Source organism: Balaenoptera ricei, chromosome 14 (genome assembly GCF_028023285.1).
Source record: "Balaenoptera ricei isolate mBalRic1 chromosome 14, mBalRic1.hap2, whole genome shotgun sequence".
In the NCBI taxonomy this organism is placed as follows: domain Eukaryota; kingdom Metazoa; phylum Chordata; class Mammalia; order Artiodactyla; family Balaenopteridae; genus Balaenoptera; species Balaenoptera ricei.
The window spans coordinates 15596722-15617319 of NC_082652.1; the positions used below are offsets into that span (position 1 = coordinate 15596722).

The 20598-nt window shown below is 46.3% G+C and overlaps 1 protein-coding gene across 3 annotated transcripts in view; it reads right to left on the bottom strand.

Moving 5' to 3' along the window:
• The window catches only part of RPH3A (rabphilin 3A), a 61828-nt gene that overhangs the window by 11996 nt on the left and 29234 nt on the right, over window positions 1–20598 (bottom strand). For all 3 annotated transcript variants that reach the window (XM_059894095.1, XM_059894096.1, XM_059894097.1), the window contains 11 exons: window positions 20298–20427; window positions 18497–18583; window positions 16144–16309; window positions 12858–12896; window positions 12606–12758; window positions 11211–11297; window positions 9437–9499; window positions 8130–8378; window positions 5865–5944; window positions 3089–3163; window positions 1617–1726 (listed from right to left, as the gene is read on the bottom strand). In XM_059894095.1, the coding sequence (XP_059750078.1) occupies window positions 1617–1726; window positions 3089–3163; window positions 5865–5944; window positions 8130–8378; window positions 9437–9499; window positions 11211–11297; window positions 12606–12758; window positions 12858–12896; window positions 16144–16309; window positions 18497–18583; window positions 20298–20427 (1239 nt within the window). The remainder of the gene's footprint in view (window positions 1–1616; window positions 1727–3088; window positions 3164–5864; window positions 5945–8129; window positions 8379–9436; window positions 9500–11210; window positions 11298–12605; window positions 12759–12857; window positions 12897–16143; window positions 16310–18496; window positions 18584–20297; window positions 20428–20598) is intronic.

Here is a 20598-nt window from a genome sequence, read left to right on the forward strand (position 1 = left end):
TACAGGAATTATGTGGTATGATTTCATTTGTATAAAGTACAGAACTAGACTAAATTAATTTTTCCTGTTAGCAGTTAGGGTAGTGAATCCCCTGGGGGAAAAGGTCCTCACTGGAAGGGGGCACAAGGGGAGTGCTTCTGTGGTCTGGGAATGTTCTGTTCTCTTAACCCAGTGTGTTCACTTGGTGAAAATTCATCAATCTGTACACTTTTTCTGTGTGCACTTTTCTAAATGGATGTTATTACACTGCAATAAAAATGTTTATGTTTCCTTAAAATAATATTGTAGCTGATAGGAATGTACTTGGAACAGCCCATTTGCAAACCAGTTTGTATGCCTTGCAAAATTAAAAAGACCCACACCCCATATTCTGTGATCCAGCAGATATTCCTCCTTGGTTTCTGTCCTAAGGAAATACTCATATGAACACAAGGAAGCATGAAGAATGCTCACTGCAAATTTGTTTGTAATAGAGAAAAGGTAGAAGCTATCTAAATGTCTGTCCACAGGGAACTGGATAAAGTGGTGAACAGTTACATAAAATTTTAAGAGATGCCAACAATACCATATATTGTTTATAGATACATAATTAAGTAGCTGAAGCATAGGACACGCTTGGAAATGATACCCATAGAATTCAGGATAGTGTTTCGCCCTGGGGAGGAAAGAAGAGAAGGGGGTGGGGGATGAAGTATACAAGAGGAGCTTCAATTTGCATCTGTAGTGCTTTATTCCTTACAAAAAGAGCTGAAGCAAATAAAACAAATATTAAGATTTTTGAAAGACTGAGTATTGGGTTCATGGGTAGTTGTTTTTATTATATTCTATATTTTTCTGTATATTCATAACACTTAATAATAAAACATTAAAAAAATCTGTGATAAACCCATGCTATGAAGTACTCTGAAGCAGTTAAAAATTAGGTAGATCTAAATGTCTTCTCATGGCCACAGCCCCAAGATACATTGTTAAGAAAAAAGGCAAGGTCCAGATATATTCAACATGATATTTCTTATATTGTAAACGACAGTGTGTGTGTGTGTGTGTGTATATATATATATATATATATATAGTGTATGTATGTATATATGAATATACACACACTCACAGAAGGAGAAAGGCAACCCAGGCTGAGGGAGGGGACTAACATTTGAAAGCAGCTTTGTTTTCTCAGTAATTCTTTACAAGAACAATGTACTCATTTATTACTTATGTAATTTAAAATGCACTTTAATACACTGTAGAAGAATATGAAGTGGCGTCAGTATATTAAGTGAAACTGGTTGATTACTTAATAGGATGGCCCATTTTTATAAACTTTTAAAAACACTCAACTTTATTAAAAAAAAAAACAACTTTCGCGCACACACACACACACAAACACATACACACAAATATAGACACACGCTAAACCCAAATGTCCAGACACCAAGATGTTAACAGTTTCACTTATCTGTATTTTCAAAAGTGTCTATCAGAAATATATATTGCTTTTTAGAAGAAAAAAAGAAACAAAAAACTACTCTGAGATGTTTTAAAGCGCTGCCCCCAGGAACCACGCATGCCTCAGTCTGCCCAGCCTCAGGCCCCTCTCTGCCCGCCCTCCCGGCAGGCACCTGAGGGTCTTCCTCTGCATGTCCTCATCCGTGATGCCATGATAGACCAGAGTCTCATTCCAGATGGGATTTCGGGTGTTCCGCAGGGTTTTCGTACGAAGCTTGTTGGACTAGAACCCAGACAGACATCTGTCTCAGTGGGGAGCCAGCCCTGCAGCTCCATCCCTTGGGCTCATCTGCGATGGGTGGGTGACTTAGGAGTCCACTTCCCTCAGGAGTGTCCAGGGGCTCTGTTGCTCCCAAATGCATGTTCTCAGGGAGTGGGGTCATCCTCTAGGGTGCATCACCAACACTGGATACTGGGCCAGCCCTCCCTCCAGGCACTGGGCCCACTCTTTGAACTCTTCATAAAGATTAGAAAGCAAAGATATTTTTCTTTGAGAAAAAGTATTATTTCTAGGCCAGGGAGGCAGAAATGAGAGTCTCCCATTCCTAGGCAGTGAAGAAATAATTTCTGGGGATATTGGGATGGTCCCCTCTGTTTCCCCAGATAGCATCCTCCATGCCTGAAATTCCTTAGAGAGAACAAAATTTTTCATTTTACTCTAAGAGAGAAGGTTAGAAATGCACCTGGTGGCCTGGTGAGAAATCTAATTCATACTAACATGTAAATGACTGATTGGATTCTTTGGCAAAGCAGGTTTGGATTTAGGAGTGGGCAAAGGAGTGGGTCAAGGAGAAGCAAAGGTCGCTGGGGAGTTAGAAGGAGTAGTGGCCAACCAGTTTGGCCATGGCCAGGTGGGACTGTCTTTCCTTGATCCAAACAAAAAAAGAGTGAGATAAAGTGTGTATGTGTCCGTGCGTGGGTGTGTGGGTGTGTGGGTGTGTGTGTGTCCTTTTTTGTCTTATGGGGCATTTGATACTTGCAGAGATTTCTGAAAGGCATTTTTCTAAGGTCATGTAACCAAGTATATAGGCAGCCTTGTTTTTAGGACATCCATGTCAAATTAACACAACAAAGCAAAAAATAAAACCCAAGAAGGCACACTTCCATTTCCAGCCATGTGCTCTGAGTTGGTCAATCCAAAGAAAGGAGAATTAATCCCACTGTCCCTCCCGGAAAGGTGGAAGGGATGGGGGTACATTTTCTCTTAATAATAGAACCTTTTCTCAAGTTATCTGGAAAGAGTTAGTCATTTCTGTTGAGAGGTGTTTGGCTGGGGCACAAGATGGGTGGGGGAGGTGGACCATGGTCAGCACTGGGGAGCCCTGAAGGTGCTTGAGCAGGTCAAGGGCATAATCAGGGTATCAGCTTCTCTCCTGGATCCCAGGTTTCTGAGTTAGAGAAATGAGCAGAGCCCCTGCCTCTTGAAGGAGAATGGCTCTGGCCCATCCCTTACCCCTTGTAAGAACTTTGCCAATCAGGGAAGAGGGGGTTTGGGGAGGGCTATTTTAGGCTCTGAGCTGGGAACCTTGGGTGCTTTCCAGAGCCCATGTGCCCCGCTTGCCAAGAGGCCCAGGCCATATGGTACCTTGCTGGCTCCTGGCAGGAGGTGCAGCTTAACGTAGGGATCGGCCAAGCCATTGGAATCCATGGGCTTCAGTCCCTGTAAGAGAAGAAGGCAATGGCGTGAGGGCCTGGGGAGGGCTGGGCGCTCAGCTATCACAGGCAATGGGCACAGCTATCACTCCATCCTGTGTGCTTCCTCTTCCAAAGAAAGAGAAGGGAAATGCAGTGTCTTGAAATGAGCACTGGAATCCGGCAGATGGGGTTTAAAGCCTGGCCAAGTCACTTACTGGCTGTGTGACCTTAGGTAAGTTTCTTAACCTCTCTGAGCCTCATTTCCTCACCTGTCAAATGGGATGCTTCATGGGCTGGTGAGATTTAAACGTGATCCCACCTGTAAAGTGCTTGGCACACTGCCTGGCACACAGGAAGTGCTCCATCAAGGCTGGATTGTTATTGCAGGGATGGGAGGACATGTCCCCGAATGGGTGGGAGAGGAGGAAAGGCCAGTGAAAGGAGGCCTGAGTTCTGGCCCTGGCCCTTGCACTCACTTCTGAGACCGCAGTTTCTCCATCCATATGATGGGGATCACAATCTCTGCCTGGCCCCCCTCACAGAGCTGGCATGGCTAAAATGGCTAAAATGAGCCACTGTAGGGGAGAGCAGTTTGTCCGGGGTGGGAGTTAAGCTGGGTTTGTTAACATGAGCAGTTCCAAAATTCCTGGGGCTCAGATACGTTCTGCCCATCCCCCTAGGCCCTGGCTGAGGCAGGTATCTTATCTCTGGGCTCCCACTGTCTCCTCTCACAGCACTAATCCCCAATCCCATGTATCGTGCCCTGTGATCTCCAGGGACTTCAGTTTCCTCATCTGTTCAGTGGGGCTGATCACAGACCCTGCTTCATGGGATTCTTGGAGGGTTAAATGAGATCTCATCTGTGAAGGCTGAACTCTGGCCCTGGCACAAGTTCAGTATGAACAACGTTTGCTACTACTAGGTTGGGAGAGGAGGCCACAAAGTGGGGTGCAAGGGGGAAATCTGGCCGGGTAGCCTAGAAGGTAAGAGCATAGGCTTTTGAGCTGGGCAACACTGGTTCAAATCCTAGCTCCACCACTTCCTGGCTGTGTGATTTGGGCAAGTCCCTTAATCTCTCTGTGCCTCAATTTCCCCATCTATAAAATGGGAATGATGATGAAACCTTCCTCATAGGTTTGTTGTGAAGATTAAATGGGACGAAATAATTTGTAGAAAGCCCCAGAGCGTATACAATACTCAGGAGATGCTATAGTGATGGTTTCTTGTCCATTTCTCCATGAGGGCACAGTCTATTCTTGCTCATTCTAATATTCCCCAACATTTAGGGTAGTTCCTGGTACAGAGTAGGTATTTAATAAACATGTCTGTAATGTCTGTTTGGATTGGGAGGTTACAAATTGGCAGACGCTGTGTTTTTCAAATTTGAACTTGAACATCTTTGTTTGGGTCCTGCTCACACCAGTTTAGTTTACCAAAGTTACTACCATTCCCTAATGTCTCACACGCTTTTCTCGTCTCTTTACCAGCCCAGCCCCTGAGCCGTTGAGTTTTCTGTACCCCTGTCTCAAGGGGGCTGTAATGGTGTGGCTTTCCCCCATTTCTGGAGCTGGAGGTGGTTACATCTGGATTCAAGTCCAGCTCTATCCCTTACCAGCTGAGTGGCCTCAGGCTTTAACTTTCTAAGCCTCAGTTTTCCCATCTGTACAATGGGGCTAATAATAATCTCTTCCTCAGAGGTTCCTATGAAGATGAAATAAGATAATGTAGGGCCTTACCTCACTGTGTTATTGGAGGGCACGTGTAAATGCATCTAAGTGTCTGCTGAAGGAGTGACCTGGGTATGTTGATCTAGAAGTTGTGTTAAGCATTTCATACATTATTGATCATCCAAGCTGGGACATTTTGTGAGTGGAAAGGGGAGTTCTTAATTATTTCATCAAGGCAACAGGCATAGCTGGGGACCATCTGTGCAAACTGGGACATCCCGCCACCTTCTACGTAATACTTACCAACATCCTCATGGGAGAGACTCTATTATTATCCCTGAGGCACAGAGAGGTTAACTTCCCCCAAATCCCACAGCTAGGAGGGGCAGAGCTGGTATTTGAATCCAGGAAGTCTGGTTCCTGAACCTTGCTTGTTATTTTCTATAGACCAGACTTGGGGCAGGGAGAGATCCTGGTCAACTACTTCCTGGGATTGGCATTGGCATCATCCAGCTTTCCTTGCGGGCTGGAGTAAAGTTGGCTCACTGCCCCTGGAGCCTGTAGCATGGAGATGCTCTTTCAATCTGGTTTGCCTTTTCCCCCCTCTCAGAAGCCCAGATTACTGTCCTTGCATCTGCAACAGTAAGTCCTGACTCAGTCTGTAGCTCCAGCTTGACAGCCCCGTCTATAGAAGGAGCTGTTCAGTGGCATGTCAGCTGTCAAGTTAGGCTGTCACTGCTCCTGGGTGACACCTCTGAGATCCCCTCCAGAGGGTGTGGATGGGGCTGGGCAGATCTTGGCTCTGCCCTTGAAGCTTGGTTTCCTCCACTCCCGGGAGGCAGCTGCAGTTAAGTGAAACCCCTCTGGGACCTTCCCCGGAGGAAGTCCTGCCTGCAGAGGAATTGGCCGTGGCTAATTCCTGCTCTTTTCTCATCACTGTCACTGTCACAGATAGACAAGGCAATGACAGGAGACAGAATTGGTCACCCATGCCCTCCCCAAGTCCCCTGGAAATGCCAGAACATCCTGAGTGGTCCCCAGCTTGGCCCCCTTACCCACCTTGGCCTTTATGATGGTGCAGTGCAGGGAGCTGTTGTCCTGGTCGTAGAGAAGGCTGAACTCCAGGGCACCCAGGGTGGCTGAAGAAGACAGAGGCAGGTACCAAGAGGACATTAATTCATTCAACAAACATTTCCTGAGCACTTACCGTGTGCGCGGTCTGGGCTAGCCATTGAGCCTACAGAGGAGAGGAAGACTCAGTCCCTCTGGACTCCCCATCCTGGTAGACCCTCCTCTTCTTTGGAGCCCTCAGCACACCTGTGATCAGTTAATCATTTGTGCAATTGCCTAGTTAATGACTTCCATCTGCTAGGTTGAGAGTCCCATGAGGGCAAGGCTGTGACTGCCTTGTTCACTGCTGTCCCCGCTGGGCACAGTGCAGGGCACACAGTTTGTGCTCACTTACTTGCTGAAGGAATAAATGAGTCTTAGCATTTGCTGTTGCCTCTGTCTGGAATGCTCTCTCTCTAGATCCTCACATGGCTGGTGCCTTCTCATTATCCACATCGCAGCTTAAATGTCACCTCCTCAGAGAAACCCTCCCTGATTGATCCATCTAAAGCAGCCACCCTCATGGTCATACACCCTATTTTATTTCCTTCACAGTGCTCTGTCTTTACCTGAAATGAACTCATTGGTATGTTTCTCTCCACTAGAATATTAGTTCCATTAGATCAGCCATCTTGTCTGTTATTTATTTTTTTCTTTTTTTGCCATGGTATCCCTAGCACTTAGAATAGTTTGGGGGCACCTCGTAGGTGCTCAATAAGTACTTGTCAAATATAGAGATGAGTGAGGGAGGGAGTTGAATACAGAGACAGTCTTGTTATAAATCACTAGGGACAGCTCCTAACAGGGACATACACCGGCTGGGAGGGATCTTCTAGGCTTGGCAGGTCAGCAAAGAGACACTTAAGGCAGATGGAAGGAGCAGTGGCCACTGCTCCAGGCAGAAGGACCAGGATGTGGAAAGCCAGGAAGGTGGGAGAGACATGGTGCATTTCCAGGGCAGAAACAGCCCCCAGCCAGCGAGGTGGGGGTGGGCTCCTCAGACTCCTTTTCCCTGAGCCTGCAGACTCATGACCCCTGGGAGAGACAGGACAGCTGATATTTCCTCCAGGTCTGGCCTCTGACCTGCTGCAGCAATGAGAATGACTGTCAGTCCCTCCACTCACTGGCCATATGAACTTGGACAAGCCCCTGAACCTCTCCGAGCCTCTGTCTCTTTATCTGTGAAATCGGAATAGGAAAAGCAACTATTCCCAGGCTCACTGGGATGATTAAATTGAGCATGTGCACGTAACACACTTAGAAAAGTGCCCGGCACAAAATAAGGGCTCAACAAGTGTTGACTATTATTACTTCTGATGTGCATGTCATATAATAATAATTCCTCATGTGTGTTTCGTACTATATAATAATGATTTCTGGTTTATGAAGCCCTTTCTCAGCAGGTACCTCAGTTTACGACCCCTCAGCCCCGTATGGGAGGTGGTATTTGCTTTCCCTTTTACAACGAGGGGAGGTGACGCGATGGGCCAAAGCCATTCCGCCGATCACAGCCCTTGGTCCATTTCTTCTGAGTGGGTCCAGTCTCCCCATCTGACCAGGAGCTCTTGGAACGTCCCCCCAACCCCACAGCATGCATCAGGTCCAGACACAACCCATCCATGCTTCCCTGCAGCTCACAAAGGCCACCCCAGCTCTCCCCTGCTGCTCCCAGCCACACCCAGGAGAAGTACCACTGGTGTGTGTGTGTGTGGCATAGAGCAGGCACTTTATAAATCATTGAATGGATGGGTGCAAGAGGAAGTATCAGAAATTTTAAAGTCATGGTTAAAAAATGACTTTTAGAAGACACACACCAAAGAGTCTGGGAAACGATTAAAATAGATATCCATCTATATATACACCTAGGAGTGGAATTGCTGAGTCATATGATAGTTCTATGGAACCACCAAATAGAACTTTGTGAATATAGTTGAAATGCACTCTTAAAAAATTATGTAAATGGTTAACGTTGATGTTATGTGTCTTTTACAACAATGAAAAAAATAGATAGCACTTATACTTTAGAAAGCCGATGTCATTTTGTGAATTTAGTAACACAAATTTGTATTTTTATAACTTGGTAAATACGTTTATTAGGTTTGGCATATTGGAGGCCTGGGGATGTACAGAGCTGTCCCCAGAGCCATTCCTATTTCCCTGGGGGCGACCCCTGAAGTGACTTTTCCAGCCACCCCTCCGTTACGCGTCACCTACTTGCTTCATCTGAATCATAGCTGTTGGCTTCCTCCTCCTCCTCCTCCTCCTCCTGTGGGTGTGGGGGCTGGCGGGCCGGGGCCGCGGCCGGCTGGGGAGCAGCAGCAGACGCTTGGGAACAGGGGCCCAGTGGGCGGCCCGCTCGGTCCTCCTTGGCTCCAACTGCCGAATAGCCCCCAACTCCCCCCGTTCTCTCCTCTCGCGGTGGGGCGGTGACCCCTGTATAGGCGGGGTCACTCGGAGCCACCTCTGCAGGGGAGATGGGGAGAGGGTGGGAAAGAGGCAGCTGAGTCCCTGTGTCATAACGACAGCAGTGAAAACTGCTGCAGCATTAACGCGAGTGATGGGCACCTACTGTGTACTAGGTGCTTGGCGAGCTTTGTGCCACAATCACCCACTGCCCTGCAATGCGGGACTGTCACTTCCAGTGGACAGGGGGGCCACATCATGCCGTTCACCGGTTCTCAGAATGTTGCCTTTGTCAAAGCCACCCAGGGAAGGCTTGCAAAAATCCAGGTTCCCAGGCTCCATCTAGAATCTGTAGGCCCTGTGGTGGGGCCTTGGAATCTATGTTTTATAACAAGTTCCATGAGCAAAACACACCTCACTGAGAGCCCTCACTGGTATGGGCTCTGAAGCCAGACAGCCTGGATTTGAATCTCAGCTGCAAGATTACTTACCTCTGAGCCTCAGTTTTCTCACCTGTAAAATGGGAATTTTAAGACCTGAAGGTGCTCAAATAGTATTAGCTATTATTTAAAAAATTTTCTAGTATATGCACAGCACTTAACACAGTACCTGGTGCATTAGAAAGCAATGAATCTGTTGTAGTGATTGGTGCTGCTGCATATATATCATGTGTGATAATCACTGTCACTCGGTGTGGTCTTCATACATTGTAGGCCACGTGCTAAGGTGTTCCATGTATTGGTTTACTTAATCCTCCCAGCAACTCTGTGAGGTAGGTCCTTGGATTATTCTCCTTTTAGAGATAAGGAAACTGAGGCTCTGGGAAGTTAAGTGACTTGCCCAGGGTCACACAGCTGGGAAGTAAAGAAGCAGTGATTTGAATGCAGGCAGCTTGTACTCTTAACCACTGTATGTATTGTCATTTTCTATCTATCTAATCTTCGTACAGACTCTCTAGAGTTTTAGAATTAGGGAATTCCCTTGGAGCTCATCAGATAGGTCTCAGGATGCAGAATGGGCCAATGTCTGGCAGCCCCTGCTCTCTCTCTCTCTCTCTCTCTCTCAGTCAGTGGAAGAGGTGGTCACCTGCGCAGGCACAGAAAGAGGCGAACACTTGCCTGGTCTCTGATCTGGAAAACGTCCTGCTGGCCCGGGACTGGGTCTGCTGCCTCCTGGGGGTCCTGAGTGGGGCAAAGAGAGAAAGAAGTTTGGAATAGAGAAGGCGGCATCATTTGGGTATTTGCCCTGAGCCGCCCTCATTTCACAAGTGTGGACACAGGCCCAGGGGCAGCAGGTGACGTGCAGAGGCACCCAGGGTTGCAGGAACGGTCCCATTGGGGGATTCTGGCGTTGGAAAGCCCTGGCTTCAAGCCCAAATCCTTCCATCCTGGGCCTCAGCTTCCTCCTCTGTGAAGTGGGGAAGAGCAGGTACTACCTGCTCTTCATGTTTTGTTGGCTGTTATGAGGTCGAATGGAGCAAGAATCGCTTGCAAGGTAACGGGCAAGTCCAGGCTTTGAGTCCACCATTATTACGGGGTCATTACTGGTCCAGAGGATTCTATATAACTACATTTCCAAAGCTTGGCATGTGGGGGAGAGCCACAGGGATGGGGCGTGAAATAACAGTCAATGACAGAGTGAGAAAGTCATTCTGGGTTCCCATTGCCTTTCCATACTGATCCCGTCATGGGAAAAGTCTCATCTAGGTGCTACTTTAACACTTCTCTAACCTTTGTAAATGTTCCTTTTGAGCAAAAGAGGACAGGCCTCGGCTCCGAACCTTCAGCAGGCCAGAGTACTGAGAATGTCATTGCACCATTTTATTTTCAGTACATTAATTTGTATAATAGCCCCCCACAATAGGTCGAATGGTGTTCTCCAAAAAATGTTCAAGTTCTAACCCCCAGTCCCTGTGAATGTGAATATTTGATCATATTTGCAGGTGATCAAGTTAAGATGAGGCCATTAGGGTGAGCCCTAATCCAATATGACTACGCCCTTATAAAGAGGGGAAATTTGGACACACAGGGACCCATGCATAGAAGGAAGATGATGTGAAGACACATCCGCAAGCCAAGGAATGCCCGAGGCCCCCAGAAGCAAGAGGAGAGGCTGGGACAGATTCTCCCTCACAGTTTGTGGAAGGAACCAACCCTGGCAACACCTTGATTTTGGACTTCTGGCGTCTAGAACTGTGAGACAATACATTTCTGTTATTTTAAGCCACCCAGTTTGTGATATTTGTTATGGCTGCCCTAGCAAACTAATATACTCTCTTTTTCTGGTATGGAATACTGGTTTCCCACTTATGCCATCATTATAAGTTTCTTTTAAAATAACGGGTTTTTAACTGCACCAATTAGGAATTATTTCCATTGTTTTACACAAGCCATATGTGTTCAGATTTTCTCACATTACTAATCTCTTTGCCCACCATTTCTTCCTGAATCTCACATATCTGTCTGAGAACCTTTGCCTTTTCCTTGAAGTCTGAAGTCCTTAAAATTTCCTTGAAGGAGTTTATGATAACTTCTCTCAATTATGTTCTTAAAGGAGGTCAATTTGAAGAAAATATTAAGGAAATAAGAGGGCAGATCATAGGTGCATGTGGTAAAAATTGTGAAAGTGGAGTGATGATGTCAGAAGGTGGGAAACAGTGAGGGATGAAGTACTGTCACTTCTTGCATTTAGGTAGGTATGATGCTACCCTTCCTCCCACCCCCACCAGCTTCCCAGCCTGGAGTATTATTCATTCTAAAGGTCTCTGAAGAGTTTAGGGTTTGGTGGTGGCTGCAGCTTTGCAGAAAGCCCAGAGGGTTCTGCAAGCAAGGGTGGGAGGTATTGGGGTCACAGCTGAGTGACAGCCTGGGCAGGTGGGTCGGTGGCACGTACCTGGGGGCCCAGGCTTGGGGGGCGCTGGACTCTGTATCGAGGCCGGGGTGGGTCTAGAGGCCTGGACTGAGTTGGCCCGTCTCAAACCTGCAGGGGAAAGGAAAGAGCCTGTCATATCGCACACACACACGCATGCACGCACACACACTCACACACAGTCAAAGCAGGAAGAAGCCTGGGACCGGTCAGCTGGCATGAGGCATGGTCCTCTGGGTGTGAACTGGATGCAGCCCCCCGACATTCCCAGCTCTTTCAGACCCTCTTCTCCTCCCCTCCGTGTGTTCTCTCTTTCCAATACTCAGATCCCCCTGGGCAACTCACTGCAACAACATGGATGTTGAAAAGCTCAGGTTCTGCGACGTTGCTTCCGACATCTGTGACCTTGCACAATGACCTATCCTCTTTGGGCCTCAGTCTCCTCATCCATCAAATGGGGATAACAATACTTACCTCATAGGGTTGTGGTGGAGACACAATGATACAATACATGTAAAGTGCTCAGAACAGTGCCTGGCATATAGTGAACACTCAACATCTGGCAGATGTTGATACTACTTTATAATTATTGAAAGACTGTTCTTATCTTCACATGGACCTAGCTTTGCATCCCAGATTTTTCTTATATAAGCTGTGTGTCTTTGGGCTGGTCACTTACCCTCTCTGAACCTCAGATGCTTCATGGAGGCAACAACTCTACCCACTTGATAAACATTTTTATAAGAACTTATTTCATCTCTACACCCTATGAGGTGGGTGCTTTATTAGCTCCATTTTACAAATGGGAAAACTGCGGCACAGAGGGGTTAAGGAGCTCACCTAATGTCTCTTGGCTGTTTAGTAGCCAAGCCAGGGTTTGAACTCAGGCATTTGGTCTCCAGAGTCTACCTGAGACTATTAGATGCTACTGCCTCCTACAGAGCTGTTGGGGGATCAAATGGGGATGATATACACAGCAGTTCCTGGTACTGAGAAGGTATGAAATTCCTAGAAGAATACCCTGTCTTCTCTCACCTCACTGGGCTGGATCCCACCTTTCCTGAATCCAAATATTTTTCACTGGAGAGATGCTTGAATGCTCATGACAGAAATTGCTTTGCCACCTCTGGCTGGGGCTTACAAATTCTTGTCCCAGGGTCCTGCATTAGCACTTCCGTTTGCTTGTTCATTTGGGTCCTTGTTCATCCATCCATCCATCCATCCATCCATCCATCCATCCATCCATCCAACCACTCACTCACTCACTCACTCACTCGTTCACTCACTCACTCATTCAACAAGTGTTCATTGAATGTCTACCAAGCACCAATGAATAAATGAAAAAAAACCACTGTTCTCCCCATTCCTTTTGATTCTCCTCATCCAGGAAGCCTGTCTGGATATGCCCATCTCTCTCACCTGCTGGGCTCCAGCTGGGGTCACCAGCAGCTCCGCCGTGGCTCTGGTCCCAGCTCTCTGAGTCCCGGCTAGATGAGCTCATTCGTACCTCGGAGGCCCTTCGCACAGGAGGCCCATAGCTTCCTCGCCCAGGAGCAGAGGCCAGGTCAGGGCCTGAAAGGAAAAGCATGAATTGAATGGAGAAAAGGCAATGGAGGAATGGGGAAAAGGACTCCTGTCTCAAAAGTAGAAGACAGAGTCGGCAGAACCCACCTGTCTTCTGACCTGGGCCCCTCCTGTCATCAGCGTCACCTGGAGAGAGAGAAAACTGATGAGGGGTATGTATTGAGTTGGCCAAAATGTTCACCTGGGTTTTTCTGTAACATCCTATGGAAAAACCCAAATGAACTTTTTGGCAAACCCCCAATATTTGATGTTTTCTGGAGAGCTGACACTTAAGGAGCTCACAAAAGGGCCAATCCACCATTCCCAAGAACTTTTAAAACAAAATTAAAAGTTTCCTTTCCCAACTTCCCCTTTGATGTAGAGCCTATCTACAAATTTCACATTATTTCCACTGCAAACAAATTGGGATCATGGGTACGTACTGTTTCTAGAATGTGCTTTGTTCACTTAATTTGAATTTCCCCAGAACTCACCAAGCATGCTCCAACCTCAAACCCTTTGCACACGGTATTTCCGAAGATTCTATGAGCCCTCTTTATTACCTTGTTCGGGGTTTCTCCCCAAATATCATCTCTCAGACAGCCCTTCTCTGGCCATTCTGTCGAACATGAAGCCTCTATCCCCTCTATCTGTTTCATTTTTCTTCCTGGCACTTATCACTACCTGATATTATGTTGTATTTGCATTTGCTGTGTGTTGAGCATCTGTTTCCCCCACTAGAATTTTAATTGCATGAGAGCATGGATTTTATCTGTTCCATTCACTGATTCCCTGGGGCAAAGAACAGAGCCTGGAACTCACTAGGTGTTCCGTAACTGTTCATTAAGAGAATATTGAAAGCTCATATCATGGGCATAATTCCAAATCTACAATATACATTTACATCATTAATTTTTTTAAATATTTATTTCCTTTATTTATTTCCTTTATTTTTTTTTGGCTGCATCAGGTCTTAGTTGCAGTACGCGGGATCTTTCATTGCAGCACACGGGCTTCTCTCTAGTTGCGACATGTGGGTTTTCTCTCTCTAGTTGTGGCACACAGGCTCCAGGGGGCATGGGCTCTGTAGTTTGCGGCACACAGGCTCTCTCGTTGAGGCACGCGGGCTCAGTAGTTGTGGTGCACAGGCTTAGTTGCCCCGTGGCATGTGGGATCTTAGTTCCCCTACCAGGGATCGAACCCGCGTCCCCTGAATTGGAAGGCGGATTCTTTACCACTGGACCACCAGGGAAGTCCCTACATCATTCAATTTTAAAAGGTGCTAATACACCATGGTGTGGATATACCATAATCTATTTAACAATTATCCTGTTAATGAATGTTTTTTCCAGTATTTTTTGCTACCATAAACAATGATACAATAAATACACTTATACATATATCTTTTATATGGGTACTTTTCTTGCTGTTAAATATATTCCCAGAGAGGGACTGTTGGATCAAATAGTGTATATGCTTCAAATTTTAATAACATCTGCCATATTACTTTTCAAGAGGCTGGAGGTGACTTATAGTCCTACCAACAGTTTATACCATCATTTCTCCACATATTCACCAGCACTAGATGTTATTGCCAATAATGGTTTAGGAGTTGCTATGCAATGCAGGTGATGTTACTTCTTTCCAATGAGGTGAATCTTTCAGAGTTATTTGTTTTGTCTAGAGTTTATATAATAAGCTAATTCATACCATTTATGTGTGTAAGTGTACGTTGTCTGTGTATAGGTGATTAATACTATGTACTACTGGCCAACATTTACTAAGTGCTGCACTCTGCAAAGTACTGTACATGTACAGGCATACCTTGGAGATATTGTAGGTTCAGTTCCAAACCACTGCCATAAAGCGAATATCACAAAAAAAGTGAGTCACATGAACTTTTTCCCCACTGCATATAAAAGTTACGTTTACACTATACTGTAGTCTATTAAGTGTGAAACAAAATGCACATACCTTAATTTAAAATATTTTATTGCGAAAAAAATGCCCAAACACTTACAATAGTAACATCGAAGATCACCGATCACAGATCACCATAACAAATATAATAATAATGAAAAAGTTTGAAATACTGTGAGAATTACCAAAATGTGACACAGAGAGACAAAGTGAGCAGGAAAAATGGCACCGACAGACTTGCTTGATCAGGGTTGCCACAAACCTTCAGTTTATAAAAAACTGCAATGACTGTGAAGTGCAATAAAGCAAAGTGCAATAAAATGAGGTATGCCTGTAGCATCTCATTTAATCTTCAAAATAACCCAGTGAGTTATTAATCTCATTTTATAGATGAGGAAAGAGTTTTAGAGAGGTTAGGTCACTCATCCAAGCTCACACGACTTGTAAGTGGCAGAGCTGGAATTCAAACTCAGGTCTTCCTGGGCTCCGATGTTCAAGATCTCGACAGTAAAGCTATGCAGTCTTCTCAGCCTAGAGGGAGTAATGTTTAACCAGGAAGAAAGATGTTCTAGAGGTGGAAACCTGGGGCTTCTCAGGGATGCAGTATATGTTGACAATTTGGTGAGTCTCTGCAAGGAGCAGAAATTGCTGATGGCTTGCCAGGATGAAAGTATTTGTTGAGTGCCTTCTGACTGCCAGACACTGTACAGGGCACCTTGAGAAGTTATAGTTGGGCACTTCAATTTTTGAGACCTTCAACTATAACCTTCCTTTTAGAAGCACTGACTGTGCTCAACTCTAGAATTTTCATTCAGACCAGATTTTATCACTTAGTTAATTGAAAGTATTGCAAGGGCTTTATCTGGTCAGTCTTAGTGGTCTTATTATATTAAAATGTGTTTTCACTGGGGTCATATTTTTTCTTTTTATTGCTTTGTCTCTCCCTTTTTTACCATCATTTTAATAATTAATAATAATACTTAGATAATAGTGATAATATCCAGAGTAGTGGTAATTTTCTTTTACTAATTTCCTTGCTATTCACCTTTCATTTTTAATTAGTCCAATTTCAGATTTGCTGATGATTGATAGAAGAAATATCAGGAGCAAAGAAGGCCTTCTCAGCAAGCCCCCTTTCCCCCGCCCCCCAGACTCCAGCGTGTATTTTGATGTTGGGAGTCTTTCTCAGTTCCTAATTTTGATTTCCACCTCTGTTGTACCTCTAAATAATCCATCAGGGATGACAACAAAGTCTTTTGGCAGCCTGGCATTGCTGGAGAGTTCCCTGAACTACTACCTTGATAAAGGTTTGTGATGAGCTGTGAAGGAGACGTAGGGGACCTAGACCCAAGCCCAGAGGCTGGCTGTCCACCAACTGGGTAGAAACACAGACATGATGTCAGGACACCCTCCAGGTAGACCAGTTAGCCAAGACCTGTCCTTGGTTCTGAAAGGAGAAGCTGTATTTTCCTACCTTGAGCTGGAGCCCGGGCAGGGTGTTTGGGCTCAGGGGCGGGCTGCTCAGGGGCAGCGGGCTCACTGGCTGGCTGCTGGGGCTTGGTCTTCTTTATGGGCATAGGCTGTGGGAGGACCTGTTTGGGGAAGCCCTTGAAGAACCATGCTCCAGAGCGCTTCCACACCTGGGGGAGGAGAGGTAGAACATGAAGACACGACAGCCAAGCACTATTGCTCCTGCCTTCACGAGAGCCAATTTTTCACTTTTCTCCCTGCTCACAGAGCACTGACACAATAGGCAGTGCATTTTCTCACCAGTACACAGTCTTTCACAATTCTTATTTGATTCACACAATACCCCTGAACACTCAATAGAGAATAACCAATCTCTTGATGGAAACAGTTGAATATCAGAGAGGTTATGAACAGGTATAAGGTTACACAGCCAGAGAGTGGACTGGACACCAAGTCTCCCACCTCTTAAATGTGTTGTGCTCCCTACTACACTGGCTGCTGTAAAGAGGATGATCCACGTACATCCTCCCCAAGACCTCTGGCCTTCTTCCCTGCCTTGTGGATTAGCGTTCCACCTGGGGCAGTGTGTTGAACATCTTCTGTTGCCCCTTCAGATTGGTTCTACATCTTTTTTCACCCTGCTCTGTGCTCCAGGAAGCTGACCAGTAAGGACTACAGTAACTGGACTTTCTTGATCTCCACCCTCCAGGTGGATCTGGTCAAGGAGAGCATCAGTGGGGGATCGGCGGAAAGAAGATAGTGAGGTGAGGGTATTGAGTCCCTTGGCTCCCTCCTTGCTAGGCAGGCAGTGGCTACATTCCTGCTGGTTGATACCTAGTGTCCAGTCTGGTAACTGCTCCCTCCTCCACTCCTTCCGTCTCAGGAGTGGTATCAGCAACCCTGCTATTGCTGGTGCTGCGTGCTTCACCATGCCTCGCTGATCCTCCTCATCCCTGCCCAGACCTTTGCAAACAGCACCTTTATCAAAGCCTCCTTGATAATCCTGATGGATTGTGCCATCTGTTTTCCCAGGACCCTGACTGATATTGAGGGAAATATGGTCCTTGGAACAGTCTCCAAGGCAGGAATCTGCAGCAGAAGATGAGTGATGAAGAAATTGGAAAAAGGCGAAGGGAGTTAATTGGGACAAAGTGGGTAATAAAAAGCAAGCCTAGGTAAGAGAAAGATTCCATGAGAGAAAAAAACAGAAATAGAGTGAAGACAGTGCAGAGGAAGAAGTGTGAAGGGTGAGAGGCAAAGAGAGAAAGAAGAAAAGGCAGAGGAGATAAGGATGAAAGGGAAAAAAGAGCTCTGAGGAGGAGAGTACAGACGGCCCTAGACTTAAAATGGTTTTCTTATGATGTTTTTGAACTTACAGTTGTGCAAAATCGATATGCATTCAGTAAAAACCATACTTCAAATTCTGAATTTTTTTTTTTTTTTGCCACACCATGCAGTATGCAGGATCTTAGTTCCCTGACCAGGGATCGAACCCACGCCCCCTGCAGTGGAAGCTCGGAGTCTTAACCACTGGACTGCCATGGAAGTCCTTTTCAAATTTTGAATTCTGATCTTTTCCTGGGCTAGCAATACTCGATCGGATACTGTCTCGTGATGCTGACCAGCGGCAGGGAGCCACAGCTCCCAGTCAGCCACACGATCACGATGGGAAACAACTGATACACTGACAATGATTCTGTACCCATGCAGCTATTCTTTCTTTCTTTTTTTTTTAACCTTCAGTACAGTATTCAATAAATTACAGGAGATACTCAACACTTATTATAAAATTGGCTTTGTCTTAGATGATTTTTCCCAGCTGTCGGCTACTGTAAATGCCCTGGGCATATTTAAGGTAAGCTAGGCTATGACGTTCACTAGGTTAGGTGTATTAAATGCATTTTCCACTTAACAATGGGTTTATCGGGATGCAACCCCATTGTAAGTTGAGGAAGATCTGTACAGGGAAAGAAAAGAAAATGAGGGAAAGTGTGAGACAAGAAGTGAGGTAGAGGGAAAGAGAAAGAGAAGGTGGCAGTAGGGGAAGACCCAGAAGATGAGAAATGGGGAGTAGGGAATAATGGATGTCAGAGGGCAATGAATAAGAGGAGAGCAGGGAGGGAAAGAAGGAAAAGTCACAGAAGCGAGAGATGAGAAAAGAAATTCATTCAAATACTGTGTCCCACCAGTGTTCACAGCTGAGCTGGTTCCTTTTATACCAACCCCTTAAGACATGTGCCTGAACAGGTTCCCCAGCCCCCCAACTGCCACCTTACTCCCCTGGTTATAGCAAGGAAGGGGGAATTGTACAAAGAAGGGAGAATGCTCCAGGAGCTGAATGGGACCAATCCACTCACCTCTCTCTGCTCGATGCAGATTTTGCAGAGCCACACAGGGTGTGGGCGGCTGTTGGAGGTCTCCACTCCACACTTGGTGCAGACATTCTGGGGACAAAACATAGCCCAGTGCACACTCAGATATGCCAGGCTTGGAGCTGCCGGTGATCAGGAGAAGTGGCTGGGAATGGTGGCAATGAAGCCCTATTCTCCCTTGGTGGACATAAAGAGATAGAACTCTCCTTTCTTCACCTCCCTTCCATGACCAAGGCCAGTTAGAATAAAGTTCCAATCTGAGTCCTGATTTGTGATAACAAGAACTGGAGTCATTCCCAAGCACGGGACAAAGGGATTCTCCAAGAGTCCCTGTGGGGTTGGAGTTTTCATCATCCATACAAGGGAGATCACTGACATGATTTTTTTTTTTTTTAATTTTATTTATTTATTTATTTATGGCTGTGTTGGGTCTTCGTTTCTGTGTGAGGGCTTTCTCTAGTTGCGGCAAGTGCGGGCCACTCTTCATCGCGGTGCGCGGGCCTCTCACTATCGTGGCCTCTCCCGTTGCGGAGCACAGGCTCCAGACGCGCAGGCTCAGCAATTGTGGCTCACGGGCTTAGTCGCTCCGCGGCATGTGGGATCCTCCCAGACCAGGGCTCGAACCCGTGTCCCCTGCATTGGCAGGCAGATTCTCAACCACTGCGCCACCAGGGAAGCCCACTGACATGATTTTTTAATCATGAGAGACTGTATATCCATTTTGTTTATTACTTTATTTCTTCTTTCTTTCCCAAATGAATCTGAGACACCCTAGACTATGACTACAGGTTCAACTCCTTATGGAGAAGGATGTTATCTGAGTAAATGCCATGACTATATGATGTAACATTATACTTTTGGCTGAGTTTTCTGGCAGTCAAAACAAATAGGTCACAAAATTCTCGCTATCTAGTTGACTACAGAAGGCAAGTTTTTTGGAGTAGATAACCTTTCCCCAATATTCCATTCTAAATGCTAAATGGGACCCCAAGTAGGAGATGCCAAGTGACATTATGGATGTCTCCAGCTGGGTCACTCCCCTGAATTCCTTTCCTGGGAATCAGACAGACCCAAGGACAGTAGTATTTCTGTCCTGGAATTGTCAAGTTCAGACAGCTTGAGGAGAGGGTGCAGGGTGGAGAGAGCACAGGGAGACTCCCCTTCAAGAGTGAATGCTTAAGAAGACCAAAGTCTAAGTTGGCCTAACTTGGCTAGAGAGGGGCTTTCTAAGTGGCTTGAACTGTACCCCAAGGTAGAGAATGCTGGGTAGGGCTTCCACGTACACATGTGTCTTCCATGTAGACAGAAGCCCAGCATGCTTTTTTTTTGGGGCCACACTGTGTGGCATGCGGGATCTTAGTTCCCCGACCAGGGATTGAACCCGTGCCCACTGCAGTGGAAGCGCGGAGTCTTAACCACTGGACCGCCAGGGAATTCCCCCAGCATGCTCTTTAGCCTGACCTATAACTTGCTAAGCCACAACCAGGATACTTGCAGGCTCAACCATAGTTCATGTCCTACTTCAGTCTCCCAAGTTCATCCTGGATGGAGCTGAGCTCCAAGGAGACAGAAGGGTCAGAGTGACTTCTAGGGGAGGAACCAGGATCAGGGTTACCTCGGAATACAGCTGGGCATGGGAGCATCCCAGAAGGAATCATATTCTGGCAACTACCTTTCCCGATCCAAGCTCCATCCCCAAGACCCAAGGCCCCCAAAGGCTGGAGCCCAGGCCTAGCCCCTATGCATGTGATGAGCGGGGAAGCAGGGAAGGGGAGGGCGATGGTACCTTCTTACAGTCCTCACACACTACACAGGCAGAGCCCAGCATCCCCAGCTCTTCTCCACACAGTATGCAGCAGTTCACCCCGTCCCCTGCCACGTTCTTCCTCATGTTCTCCAGACGGTCCACCAGGCGCCTGGAAGCAGAGTCAGGGTTATACGGACGGACCTTATAGGACCAGGACCACCAGCTTCTCCCTCATTATCTGGCTGATGGTCTTAACCTTCTTTGAGTCATAGATTCTTGAGTATCTGATAATGACTACTGGACCCCTCCCCAGAAAAAGGCACATATATTCTGATATATT